The sequence below is a fragment of the Lentinus tigrinus genome (assembly GCF_003813185.1).
Source record: "Lentinus tigrinus ALCF2SS1-7 unplaced genomic scaffold L226scaffold_6, whole genome shotgun sequence".
NCBI lineage: Eukaryota > Fungi > Basidiomycota > Agaricomycetes > Polyporales > Polyporaceae > Lentinus > Lentinus tigrinus.
In genome coordinates, this window is record NW_027137915.1 from 569114 (window position 1) to 582171 (window position 13058).

The 13058-nt window shown below is 55.5% G+C and overlaps 6 protein-coding genes across 6 annotated transcripts; 2 read left to right on the forward strand and 4 right to left on the reverse strand.

The window, feature by feature from the left end:
- Window positions 1-294: 294 nt before the first annotated feature.
- Window positions 295-1643, reverse strand: L226DRAFT_458933 (uncharacterized protein; the record flags this gene model as incomplete). Its single annotated transcript, XM_067675481.1, has 5 exons — window positions 295-740; window positions 803-1082; window positions 1136-1264; window positions 1321-1410; window positions 1467-1643. The coding sequence occupies 5 exons, from the start codon at window positions 1641-1643 to the stop codon at window positions 295-297; spliced, it is 1122 nt and encodes a 373-aa protein (XP_067538137.1).
- Window positions 1644-1940: 297 nt separating this feature from the next.
- Window positions 1941-3454, reverse strand: L226DRAFT_544137 (protease; the record flags this gene model as incomplete). Its single annotated transcript, XM_067682251.1, has 6 exons — window positions 1941-2010; window positions 2061-2162; window positions 2216-2616; window positions 2672-2802; window positions 2862-3223; window positions 3279-3454. The coding sequence occupies 6 exons, from the start codon at window positions 3452-3454 to the stop codon at window positions 1941-1943; spliced, it is 1242 nt and encodes a 413-aa protein (XP_067538138.1).
- An 857-nt stretch (window positions 3455-4311) lies between these two features.
- On the forward strand, window positions 4312-6434 carry L226DRAFT_326019 (uncharacterized protein). Its single transcript, XM_067673936.1, has 2 exons — window positions 4312-4369; window positions 4431-6434. The coding sequence occupies exon 2, from the start codon at window positions 4460-4462 to the stop codon at window positions 6269-6271; it is 1812 nt and encodes a 603-aa protein (XP_067538139.1). The 5' UTR covers window positions 4312-4369; window positions 4431-4459; the 3' UTR covers window positions 6272-6434.
- On the reverse strand, window positions 6420-7375 carry L226DRAFT_326016 (recombinant Actophorin). Its single transcript, XM_067673935.1, has 4 exons — window positions 7324-7375; window positions 7010-7266; window positions 6670-6800; window positions 6420-6596 (listed from the first exon to the last, which is right to left on the reverse strand). Exons 1-4 carry the CDS (start codon window positions 7324-7326, stop codon window positions 6568-6570), a joined length of 420 nt encoding a protein of 139 aa, XP_067538140.1. The 5' UTR covers window positions 7327-7375; the 3' UTR covers window positions 6420-6567.
- A 111-nt stretch (window positions 7376-7486) lies between these two features.
- L226DRAFT_503946 (actinin-like protein) lies at window positions 7487-10436 on the reverse strand. Its single transcript, XM_067677956.1, has 15 exons — window positions 10243-10436; window positions 10098-10188; window positions 10028-10037; window positions 9854-9979; window positions 9723-9801; window positions 9540-9656; window positions 9423-9480; window positions 9308-9370; window positions 9150-9249; window positions 8693-9098; window positions 8325-8637; window positions 8120-8266; window positions 7987-8067; window positions 7860-7931; window positions 7487-7808 (listed from the first exon to the last, which is right to left on the reverse strand). The coding sequence occupies exons 1-15, from the start codon at window positions 10368-10370 to the stop codon at window positions 7650-7652; spliced, it is 1950 nt and encodes a 649-aa protein (XP_067538141.1). The 5' UTR covers window positions 10371-10436; the 3' UTR covers window positions 7487-7649.
- A 163-nt stretch (window positions 10437-10599) lies between these two features.
- On the forward strand, window positions 10600-13043 carry L226DRAFT_544139 (SSrecog-domain-containing protein; the record flags this gene model as incomplete). The annotated part of the gene is made up of 8 exons (XM_067682252.1): window positions 10600-10651; window positions 10716-10891; window positions 11107-11212; window positions 11266-11756; window positions 11812-11915; window positions 11964-12086; window positions 12150-12571; window positions 12646-13043. 8 exons carry the CDS (start codon window positions 10600-10602, stop codon window positions 13041-13043), a joined length of 1872 nt encoding a protein of 623 aa, XP_067538142.1.
- Window positions 13044-13058: the final 15 nt, after the last annotated feature.

Below are 13058 nucleotides of genomic sequence, written 5' to 3' on the forward strand. Positions count from 1 at the left end.
TTTTCCGAGGTACGGACACTCTGCACGCCCCGTTAAATACAAGAGATGCTGTAGGATGTGGCACGAATGTCGACGGTACTGTCAATGGTCTTGCTTAACACTTACAGCTCCAGTTTGGCACCAGCACGCTGGTCAAATGACACAAGGTCACCAGACGACGTAAAGATGTCGGCTGATACGGCATCGTGGGTTGGCGCAGTCGTTCTACGCGTATCTATGTAATTTCAAGAAGCATCTGAGTACTCGGCAACAAGGAGGGGAAATCGACTCGCCAACGTACGTCGTAGATCAACTTCAAGCATCCGCCTGATTAGCCCTCCGCCGCTCGTTCTCCAGAGCAATCTGTTCCGCCAATCTGTCCAATGCCTCTCTATTCTCCGGCTGCCCCATTTCCACCTTCCCCGCCTCACCATCCTTCAGCCTGAATCCGAGCCTGCGCTTCACCTGTCCCACATATCCTACCTCGCTTGCCCCGCGCGCGATACGATCCATGCGTCTCTGCTCGTCTGTCATCATCGCGAGGACATGCGGCGGCGGACCCTGGCGCATCCGCTTCATGAGACGATTCGTCATCTCTCCCCGTCGCTCGCGTTCCCCTTCACGAGTCTTGTTCCTGATCTTTTCTCGTCGCGCCTCCTTGATTGCCTCGAGCATTTCAGGTGGATACGGGGTTTGGAGGCGCGCCTTCTCGCGCTCGAATGACCGTGATATGTCATCCATACTGCGCTTAATCGGTTCGCCTGGATTGCAAGGCCGGTCAGCATATAGACGGTAGAGGAACAGGATATGGACGACAACTTACGCCAAGCATTGAAATCATCAGTGAAGACTGGCGTTAACTGTGTGCCCTCTTTGGCAGCGAGGGAACGTTCGAAGTGGTTCTCGAGATTGAGTAGCGCGAGGTCCTCTTGGAGGATTTCGTGCCGTGCCATGCGACGCTCGCGAGCCTTGCGTCTGTAGGTGATCATGCCTGTGATGTGAAGAGGCTGAGGGACGAGACGAGGAAGCGGCCCGTTGAAGAGACTTGGTCGTAGGTAGGCTCCAGTCATTATCGGACGCGTCCGCATCCTCTCATACCAAGCCTGCAACACGTCAATATAAAATGAGCCGCTCACCAGAGTTGCAATCGACGTACCAGCTCCTCCTCATAGACACGATCCGCTCTGGCCTGCGCTTGCGCGCCCTCGAGCATCCTGCTGTATCGAGCGCACACGGCTTGAAGGTGTGCGTCTCCAGCGCGAGCTTTCCGGAAGACGTCCCACCACTTCGCAGGGATGCCGTTCGTCATCCCGATAGCAAAATAACAAGTGGTCAACACACCTTATGTGCCTTCCTCAGCTCACGAGTAACATCCCCTTGTGCGCGCAAAGCCTTGCGGTTATGGAAGAATGCTCGCATGCGCGACCTGATCTTGAGAGGGTGAACATCATCAGCCTCAGCACCTCGTGCATCCGCAACAAACGTACAGTTTCGGTCGGCGCGTCACGCAATATACCCCTATACAACGTCCATAGCGTCGGGATGCGATGCGCAAGCAGCCTTGTCAGCGGTGCGCGAAAGCGTGTCGGACGGAGCTCTGAGACTAGCTTCGCGAGGCGAGCGCGATGAGCGAGGGACTCCGCAGATGGAGCTGGCGCGTCCATGCACAAGTGAAGACGGACACGTCACACTAATGCGGCGAGGGGTTTAGTCCATGCAGTAGTGGCTTCAGGTCTCGAGCGTATGTGCGTGGGGTGGTGGTAGTCGATGTAAGAGCTTGTACCTGACGCGTCGGACGCGCAGAGAGTGTCGGGCGCTTCATAGTCTGGAACCCCGTCCAACGATACAACCAGATCATGCATTACAAGCTCAAGAAATACGTAACAACTTGATGACCATAGGAAGAATAGACCTGAGTTACACTCCACTCTCCGGTTCCTGACCAATCTGTCCCTAGTACCTCAGGTGAGTTGAGCGAATCCGACAGAATTCTGGTCAACTGAAAAGACGGTGTACACGTTCTTCATGAAGCTGCCGAAAATTCTCAGATATGGGTGGAGAGTGATTGTCATGCCACTTACGTATCGCCGACGAGCCAGACATTGTCTCCAAATCCAAGGTCCGAGCCCACTATGGCACCGACACAGTCGCTCGAGCCTTCCTCGACCTGACCGAGGTTGAAGCTGGAAAGCATGTGAGCATCTGGGATCATCGCACAACCTTGTGAGACCCTCACTTATCGGCGCTGATAGACCACGTCTTCCCACCCCAGCTCAACGCCACTTGCGAGGTCGCGTCGCATGGGAAGGTGTAAAATCCTTGCTCAAGGGGCTGAGCCCCTTGGATGGCCTGGTAGAACGTGTCCGCGTCATCTGGAGGCGCAGCGACGAGCGTGGTTCCGGAGTCGATGATGGTGATGAGCTGGTTCGATGCTGCTTTGCCGTCGACGGTAGCACTGCCGTTCTCAATCACCCAGAATCCGGTGTCCGACACTACGGAGTGAAACTCGATGTCCCCGGTGTAAAGGTCACTGTTCGTACCGCCGACGAAGAGCTCAGAACCGTTCTTGGCGAGCTTGAAGGCAAATGAGCCCTCCTTCACTGCTCCTTGCTTCACGACACTCGAGAAGAATGGGTCCTGCAGAACCTTATCAGTGTCCTGAACAGGGTCAAACTCCGGGTTGGTCACGTACCTGTTTGAGGTTGGACAAGGCAGGTTGGCCCATGCCCAGGAGACCGTCAATAGGCTCCCCTTGAAACTCGGAGGATTCCTTGGTCACTGCTGCAAAGAACTGTTTGGTGACGGTTACTCCACCGACGGTCACTAAGCAGTCGAAGAGTCAGCTTCCATCGCGTGCGCTAGAATCCATGCCGCCTCAGTACCTGTGTCTGTGTAGGGAGTTCCGGAGGCTGTGGAGCCATCTCCGTAGCTGATCTGGAACGAGCCCTTCTGTTTCTTGCTGTGAGACGACTTCGAGGGCGTGTACTTGTTGTGCTGTCCGCAGCTCTTGCAAGAGGAGGACGGGACCCACAGATCCGCAGAGCCAGTATCGAAGGTCACCGTGAAGCTCTGTGCAGGACTGCCGATGGTGACTGTGCCCGACCACAAGGAATCACTGTTCTGGTCAGTGAGCGGCGCGCTGTCCCGTTTCTGGGGCAACGGGATCGTCCGATTCGCTGCGCCACCGGGGAAGAAGCCGCTTCCTGCGTTGTTCTCAATCGTAATGAGGTTTTGACGATGCTTGCTGTCAGATCCAGTCAAAGTCAGTATCGACAGAGCACATGGAGTGGTTGACGTACTTCTGGAGCTTGACAACTTCACGGACCCCGCTGCCGAGGTTGAAGACACCCTTTGCGTTGGTCATGGTACTACGCTTTTGCAGCGGGATGCGGACCCCGGATATCGGACGCTCGAGGGGGTTAGCGGATCCCAGGAGAGAGAGAGCGAGAGCGACAAGGGTAGCTTTGCAAAACATAATGCTCCGTGCGAGTTGTATGGGAAGAAAGGTGGAATAGACACCTAGGAAGGAACTGAAGAGTTGGAGTAGAGCAGGGGTGGGCCTGTTGCTGAGACCATCGTACGAGCAGAAGCTTTTATGCAAGTCCCCCTTAAGATTTGATGGTCAAAGGCAACACGGCGTAGAGCATGCGATCGAAACCGGACAGCGCCATGTCGCGACGCCATATGGCGAACATGGACGTCGAAGTGGAAGTTGTTCTGGATCGATGACCGTCGCCACTCAAACAGTTAGTTGCGTCGCAGGTGAGGTGGCCTGGCAATGGAGATATTGTTCAACAGCTTCAGTCCACGCAAGACAGAGAGTATGAGAGAGCCACGTACTCGGGAGAGGCTCAGTCCGCGTTGCCTACCGCCGTTGCCCACAAACAGATAGCTGCAGCTTGAGCGGCCAACGACTTATCTCCGAGTCGTCGCGCTGTTGTCCAACAGTTTGTGGCAAGGCGTGTTAACAACCTGACGCAGTTAGTACTATACGCATCACCATGCTGTCAGGAACTGAGATGAACTTATAGTACACGGGGAGCCCACCTGCTTCATGCCGCTGGGCCTGTTTGAAGTGTTTGCTACTGGCAGCTGAGATGATGACCGCGTTCAGGGATTATCATTTCTCTTTTCAGCGCAACAGCAACTGTCATTGCGGAGATTGAGGCCCGAGAAACAAGATGAGTAGGGACAAGGGATGTTAACATTATCATGGCGACGTTCAGCGTGTGTGTCGTACCTGGAGTACCTTGCAATGCGATGACCGGTCCGGGCGCCTGCTGTTCGCCCCCCGAATCCGGCAGCTCGTTGAACCGCTGAACGAACATTGTCCTCCTACCAAGTACTGCCGAGCGACTCCCTTCAAGATCTTGGCGTCCTCGTTGGCATAGTAGGCTGCAGGTCCTTTGGATATGTTTCGATGAGTCTCTGATGCCCGTCTGTTCTTTTAGCCTCCCTCCAACACGTTACGGACTCGACCATGGATATGCCAGTGCCCGTGGAAGATGACACTTCCACCTACCTCCCGGTGTCGGATCCATGGTCCTATCTATCTCACGAAGACAAAGCAGCTCTGAAAGGACTGTCTCTCTCCGAGCTCCAGCATCGCACCCGCGACCATATCAATAGGTACCACGATTATCTGGTCGCGCTGTCCACCATCCACAACGCCGCTGCTCCTATCCACGTGCGATTGCCTGCCGAACTTTTGCTTAACATCTTCGCGATCCTACCTATTGAGGATCTTCGCGACATCAGGGTCGTGCTCGTCTGTCGTCGATGGCGCGACCTCCTCCTGCGCACCCCGGCATTTTGGGCGAATATCTTGGCGGTCACCCACATGTACTCAGACCACGACATTAGGGATGAATTCCTGTACACCACATTGCAGCGGTCCTATCCCCACAAGCTGAAGCTGTTAGTGGAGGTCAAATTCCTCAAGAAGCCAGAGTTGGCGCGCCATCTCGGCCGCATATCTTGGCTTTACGTGGAAGTGCTCCCAATCGCCCGGTACGAGGGGTTCCACGAACTTCTCAAGGGCGGCCAGCTGCCTGCTCTGGAGTACTTGGAGATAGGTATGTTCTGCACGAACGATGCGACGTTCAGCGAGCTATGTCGACGTCTTCGTCCCTGTACCGACACCGACCTCCCCTGTCTCCACCACGCGAGTGTCCCCTGGGATTTTTTCGCATTACTCTTTGGCGTATCCCGGCTCCGTACCCTCACCCTATGCGGATCAGATTATAAACCGCCTCCACCTACCACGGCACAGCTAGTCAATGCCCTTCGGCGATGCACGGATCTCCGCTCCCTACGCGTTGAGTCGTTCCCATACGACGGTTGGAATGAAGTCACGAAGCCCCAAGGAGAGTACATCCCCTTCACGAATCTTCACAAGCTGGAGATCGTCGTCACCTCCTCACGCCCTACTCTACTACGCGTTTTGCGGCACCTCGTGCAGCACGTCGTACCTCCGCACGGCGCCTGCATGATCCAGTTGGTCCGAACAGAGAAAGGATATTCCCGCATGTGCACAACCATGTCTACATACCCATTCGCGGAGAAGCTTTGGGGCAAGACCAGAATATATGTTGATGTCTCCCGCTCAGGATCTCTCGGGTTGACGGCCTTTCTCGACGGGCGCGAGGTTATGGGGGTCAAGGTGCCTCTGAGTCCCCAGCAAGACTCGGATGCAGACTCGGATGCAGACTCGGATGCAGACTCGGACACCCCAGATCCACAGCCTCTCACGACCTCTCTCACCGGTCACATGCGGTTCCTCATGCAGCATTTCGTGTACTTGCAGTCCACGGACACCCTCGAGTTCTACTACGGTCTCAACCGCTCCATCACGCAGGAAGACCTCAATTTGGTCCTCACTCTCTGGCCCTCGTTGAGGTCTCTTACGCTCCGCGGGTGGCTCCCATCCCAGTTCGAGACCCAGGACGACGACGATGGATCCGAGAACTTGCAGGACCTGTTCGGAGCGTTGTGTAACCCCACTCAGCCCAACGGCGCCATTCCCTGCCCTGCCTTACGGGAGCTTCAACTCATCTGCGAAGGTCCCATGCCCGCAGGGAAGGTCTTGGCGGCACGAATTGCCACGGTGCTGTCTGCGCGAAAGTCCATGTCTGCGACCCGACTCGGCCTCTTCACTCTCCGTGGCTGTCCCAACACGGCAGTCGGCGAGGTGTCCGGAGACTACATCCTGAAGGAGTTGTCGGAGGCTGTAATGCCGCTGAGGAATGAGCTCAAGCTCGTCGGCGCCGTGAAGTTAATGCAGGAAAGATGATAGGGTGATTTCCCCGAGTTTTGTAGGCGATGTTAGCGTGGACGGGTACGCGAATCCAAGCCTAATTTAATCAGACAGAGGTACACAGGACAGGCTGCGATGAGAATGGTATGCATTTATACAGTTCTACGACACTTCTTCAGCTAGTGGATAGGTCAACAAAAGTTCATTTGCTATGATTATAGCCGCCACCAGCCAGCAAGGATCATCCGAAGCGCGGTCTGAGTCTCGTCAATAAACAAAGCGTGCGGGTCGCGTGAAGTCGGGAAGTATAGGAGTCGTGTGCGGTCGTGTGCTCAGTTACCTCGCGAAACCTTGTCGAGCACTACAGGAAAGGTGCACACAGGGCAGATGAGCAACAGGGCATCCGCGGCAGGAAGCATGAGACGATGACGTACCGCTCTCGTGCGCGACCTCGCTGAAGTCCGTTCCCTGGATCTCGGCGGCGATGCCGACGAGCGAGCGACGCAGTGCGTCCTTGGAGGACGCGAACAACATCTTCTGCTTCACCTTCGAGTCGTCGGGAGACCTGATCAGCGCGATCGCACGCGCGTGTCGCGTAGATAACACAAGCAGCCGTCAGCGATCTCCGTCTTCCGTCTTCCGAGCAAAGGGGTACCGCACGCACGGCGCGCGGTGGCGAATCCAGCAGCCAGACGCGACACAGATGAGGCGGGCCGCGGACGTAGATGGGGACGCGATGGAAGGAGTAGAGATTGTGCAAGAACAAGCACTCACCAGGAGTAGAACGTGATCTTGCTCCGCTTGCCGCCATCGTCCTTCTCGAAGTCAAAGTCATAGACGGCCCACCGGCACTCCTGCTCGGGGAGGTCTGCGAGGAAATCGTCGTAGGTTGAGGTAAGCGAGCCCTTCTTCTCGACGACAATCTCGGTGTTGTCCTTAGAGAGCGTGAAGATGATGTATTTGGACTTCTTCCCGAGCTTCAGCTCCTGGTACGCCTCGAGACACTGGGGGTTCACGCCGACGCCGGAAGACTGCGCGATGCGAGGTGAGCGCGGTGCCCGAGAGACTCGAGATAACGAGTGACATACCATGGTTGTAAGATGAGAAGGGGATGTGGTGGCACTGGAGGAGGTAGAGGTTACACAGGAGGACTGCTGCTATAAGTATATCACGATGGCCGACAACGGCGATTGCCGCGCTCTGATTGGGCAAGGCGGTGGCTCTCGAGCCTCTGCACGTCGCTCTCGTTTCGTCCAGGGCGCATATTTGTATAGCATTGATAGTACTTAGATACAGTATTCTAAGGTGTAGCGTACAAGTAAGTCCGAGAGATCATCGACGAAACTATGGTGCTACAGCTCCCAGAGCGGCACAAATACGAGTACATTCACATTCACTCACGTCTACGCCAGTATCACCGCCCATCCTGTTCAAAGACTTCATCCAGCCACCGCTCGTAGTCGTACTCTGGTTCTCCCACATCGTTCTGCGAAGATGGCATGGCTTGCCTGAGGAACTCAATCGTGCTCGCCGGGAGATGGGCAACACGGAGATCGAGCTCCGTCACGTAAGGCTGTGAAAGACATTCAGGACAGTGCGGACCTGCGCCGCAATCTCTGCTCACCTTGTCCGCAGCAATACCGCGGAAGGATTCGCGCAGTTGCGCTGGTGAGGTTTGATCCTCCATGATATCCACCTAAGAGGAAAATTTAGTCTTTACCCCCTGTGCACAGGAAAAACAAGAGACAGACCAAGAGGTTGATGAATGCCTCGAAGGTGACTGCGCCATAATCCTCCATAAGCTGGTCGTAAATAAGATCCATATCTTCATCCTGGCTCGGAAGTCAGTGGCCAAGCTCGAAGACACGGCACAAGACTGCGCACCGAATAGACAATGCCGAGACTAGCAAGCGCAGCAGCCATCTCAGACTGGTTAAGCGTATTTGACTCGTCCTTGTCGAAGTAACGGAAAGTGGTCTCAAACTGCTCAAGCTGTGCCGGCGTAAGGTTGGTCATATTCCGAGACACGATCTGTGCCCAAGGCTCAGTTCGCTGACCTACGTGGTGCAACAAAGACAGCAAAACGCACCTGATTGTCAATGAAGGCAATCTTCTTCGAGATACTTTGCGTGACGAGTTCCAGCTCGAAACGCAGATCTTCCATCGTGAACACAGTGTAATCGTTCTCGTCCACGTTCGCAGCGCGACACTCCTCGTCGGCGGCAGCGACGACCTGCAAAGACTCGGAGAAAGGGGGTATTCGAGTCTGCAGTTCCCTGACTTGTTCCAACTGCTCCTCTAATGGCCCTTCAATCGAGGAGAGCTCGGACGATATCTGTCGCAAACGCTTCTCAAAGTTGTTCGCCAGATTTGCAAACTTGCGCCGGAGTTCGTCCTTGATCCTGCGGAGCGTCGTCAACCACGGGCCGCTTACTGCAGGGGGATACAAATACATACTGCCGGATCTCGGCATTGATAGCGCGCGACCGCGCTGCCTCTGCCTGAACCAGAGTATTCCATGCAGCATCGACGTCTGCAAGCGACAAACCGGGTGGAGGGACATACTCCCTCAGACCATACGTCTTCAGCTTGGTCTGTACGTTGCCGAAGAGAGTCGTGACGTCTTGCTTCTCCGTCACCCAAGAACGCTTTGTTGTCTGCTTGTAGTTCTGGAACGACGCGGAGTGTTGCACAGCATCAGCATATGTGCCCACGAATGCCTTCGCGTCCCAGACATCTTGCATGTCTGACATTGAGCGCAGAAGCTCCCGAACGCGCCGCTCGTAGTCGTTCTTGCTTGTCCAAACTGACTGCATCAGATCTGCGAACTTCTCCACGCGGCGGGACACAGTCTCCGTTTGTTCTACAAGCGGGTTAGCCACGCACGAAGCAGCGCCGAACGTTGTTGACATACCCATAGAGGAGAAGGCATGGAAGTACCCAGCCACATAGGTCATGACACTGCGCTCATCCGGGTGTTGTACATCGCACAAGTCTGCGACCTCAAGAAGTTGCTGCATAAAGAGAAGCCATCAACAGATCATTGACATGCAGGGAAGCGAGTGAACGAACGGGAATACCGAGGTGTTCCTGTGCTACTTGGAAGGCAAGCCGTGTGTTACCATGCCTGTCGGTCTAAATGACAATCGTGAGGGGATGTCACAAATTGCTGGTTCTGGGTCTCTACCTTGTCCAGCTTGTCGTAATCGATCAGGTCAGGCCGATGACAATGAATGAGAGCGCATCTATGCGGTGTCTATGTCAACTGAGTGTCCCCTGGTAAGACGCATGGTATAGTACTCACAATGCAAGGCCATCCATCCAGCTGTAAGAGAAATCCTGTACGTCGATTTCCTTGTACGGCGCGGTCTTACGCTGACACCAGAGCAGCAACCCCTCCTTTGCCGACAGTCCTTCCTCACTGCACAAGAGAGCAAGCCTTCAGCATTCCAGGTAGCGGAAACAATGGAAGTCAAGCAGTACGGACCTGATATCGGCAATAGTAAACCGCAGGATGAGCGTCCATATCATGCCGAGGATGAGCTTCAGGTTACCGTCGATAATATCTGAGCCAAGGGGTCAATATAGAGTAATGCAAGATGCCAATACGTAGCATACCTTCGGGACCGATGTTGGTGAGCTTGACCCCACGGGATGTGATGAACTCGAGGGCCTTGTTCACGTTCTCTGCCTTCTGTATACGCATCCTCGGATTCTTGTTATAGCGTCCCAGAGAAGTATCACCTGCAGGCAGTTAGATTACACGGGCACAGGCATCCTGAAACGACTAACCCATAATCTCCTGTATGCACACAGTTCACCGTGAACATCCCATACGCGAGGGCCTTGTACAAGGACTCACCATGAGTTGGATTAGGCGCACTCCATCGGACAAATCCCGGACAAGCGAGGTCATTGGAGGGTAGCCATTGGCTTCTAGTTTCGTATTAAGCCTAGCATAAGTCAGTTACTACACAAAATCAAGAGCGCGACACGGGAGAGTGTACCATTTGCAGAACGTCCGTTCCTGCACATCCCTCGAGCGCGACTCCAGAGAGTCGATCGTGGTCGGGGAGAGCGGGGAGAGGAGGCCAGGGCCCCAGGACATGGGCCTATGCGTTGCAAAGCCGTCCATCGCGGGGGTCGACGATGCAGAGAACGAGAGGCCGAGACCAGAGCGGGGACGACGACGGCGGAAGGGCGAAGGAGGCTGAGCTGAGCGCGCCGCGGACGGTGGCACGCGCGAACATGAGCGCGTATTCAAACTCCGCAACGCGTCCTCTTCGCGCAACTCGCGCCGCTGCTCTCGCCTCTGCACCACCTCCTTCAAGTTTTCATCTTCGCTTCTTGCTTCGCCTCCGACCATGACGACGCAGTTTGACAGGATATACCACGGTCTCTCCCCCGAAGTCGGCAGTATGTCGTTCTCTGTCTGACCAAGACATTTGGCTCGGTGCTCATTCTTTCTTTGCTCGCGCAGAGTTCCGTATCGCCGTCAGTGGCATGGCATGGAAGGCCGAGGAGGGGGAACAAATGGTTGCAATGCAAGCCTCTGACATCAAATGGGCACAATGGATACGCGTCGCGCGCAACTACCAGTTGAGGATTGGCTTGAAGGATCGCTCAAAGGAGACGTTTGACGGCTTTGTTCGCGAGGTGAGTCAGCGGTTTTCTCAAGGTTTCGCGGTCCCGCGAGGTCGTCCAAGCGACCTAAAGTATATGTGTCGGGCAGTCTGGAGCCAGACGTAGGTCGCAGTGCATTGATTCCGTACAGGGTAGTATGCCTGTAGCGTGGGCATGCATTGACTCTGACGGGCTACTCTCATGGCACCGATTTCTGAGCATGACGAAGTTGACAAATTGGCTACTAGGATCACGACCGACTCTCGCACTTGCTCAAACAACACTTCAGCATCACGCTCGAAACGAAGGAGGTGTCGTTTAAGGGCTGGAACTGGGGTGTCACTGATTTCCAAGGTGCGTGTCAGTCGCACATTGATTACACCACCTTCACTCACACCCAAATCAAGGCCAAGATCTTGCTTTCCTCGTATCGAACAGGACCGCATTTGAGCTCCCCTTGACCAATGTGGCCAATTCAAACATCGCCGGCCGTACCGAAGTTTCCCTTGAGTTCGCGCCACGGACCGCAAAACCATCTCGACATGGACCCGACGAGATGGTCGAAATCCGCTTCTATGTCCCCGGCACGCACACGAAAGAACGCGGCTCTGACGCTGGATCGGACAAGTCTGACAATGAGGACGAAGGCGAGGAGATCAGCGCCGCGCAGGCCTTCCACGATCTGGTCAAGGAGAAGGCTGAGCTCGGACAAGTCTCTGGCGACATTATTCTCAGCTTCGACGAGGTCAACGTCCTTACACCAAGAGGACGTTACGATGTCGATATGTACCCTGAGTTCTTGCGGTTGCGCGGAAGGACGTACGACTACAAGATCTTGTACGGCAGCATCTCAAAATTGTTCCTGTTGCCCAAGGACGACCTTCACGTGCTGTTCATCGTGAGTACTCTCCGCGTGATAACTCTCTCATGAGGTTTGACCACTGCTCTTGCAGCTTGGTCTCAATGTTCCTATCCGACAAGGTCAGACGCGGTATCAGTACCTCGTTATGCAGTTCAACCGTGAAGAGGAGATCACGGCTGAGCTGAACATGGCCGAGTGCGTTTCCTCATCCAAAGACTAGTATAGGTCTAACCACCCATACAGGGATGAGATCGCAAAGTACGACAGGCTAAAGAAGAACTACGAGGACCCCACGTACGAGGTCGTCTCAGGCGTCTTCCGTGCTCTGTCCAAAAAGAAGATCATCGGCGCAGGCAACTTCCAGAGGTACGTCCCGCCTTCCTTCCACCATCTCGCGAAACGTACTGAGACCGGATGCGTCCAACGCAGCCGCAATGGCCTTCCAAGCGTCAAGGCCAACTTGAAGGCCGTGCAGGGCGACCTCTTCCTGCTCGAGAAATACATCTTCTTCGTCTCGAAGCAGCCGACGCTCATCGAGCTCTCCGACATCCACCAGGTCGTCTTCTCGCGCCTCGGCGCGAGCATGGGCGCGACCGCGGCGCGCACGTTCGACGTGAAGATCGTGCTCAAGAGCGGGAGCGACTTCACGTTCACGAGCCTGAACAAGGAGGAGCACGAGCCGTTCAACGCGTTCCTGCTCGAGAAGAAGGTCAAGACGAAGACGGAGAAGATGGAGGGCGACCTCATCATGGCCGAGGACGAGGACGAGGAGATGCAGAGCGTCGCGAGCTCCGGCGAGGAGGTCCCCAAGCCGCGCCGCGGCGGAGACGACGACGACGACAGCGAGGACGGTGAGTGCTGGGTCCCTCGAAGGCCTGTTTTCAGCGGCACTGATTGTCTGATTGTCGCTCTCTACTACCTACAGATGAGGACTTCGAGGCGTCTGCGTCGGACTCTGGCTCGCCAACCGACACCGATTCCGACTCCGACGGTGGCCACACCGCGTCCGATGCGAGTGGCGACCGCGACCTGATGAAGGCCGCGAAGAAGGGCAAGGCGAAGGCGGTACCCAAGAAGAAGGCGCCTGCAAAGAAGGCCAAGGCGGACGAGAGCGACGCGGAGGACGACAACGACGGTGACAAGCCGAAGAAGGCGGCGCCGAAGCCCAAGCCCAAGCCGAAGGCAAAGGCAAAGGACGACGACGCGATGGACGTCGACGAGGAGGAGCGGCCGAAGGCTAAGCCCAAGCCCAAGCCCAAGCCGAAAGCAAAGGATGACGAGGACGGGCCGGCGAAGAAGAAACAGAAGACGAAGGCGGACTAGGCTCTCGTCCTCTCC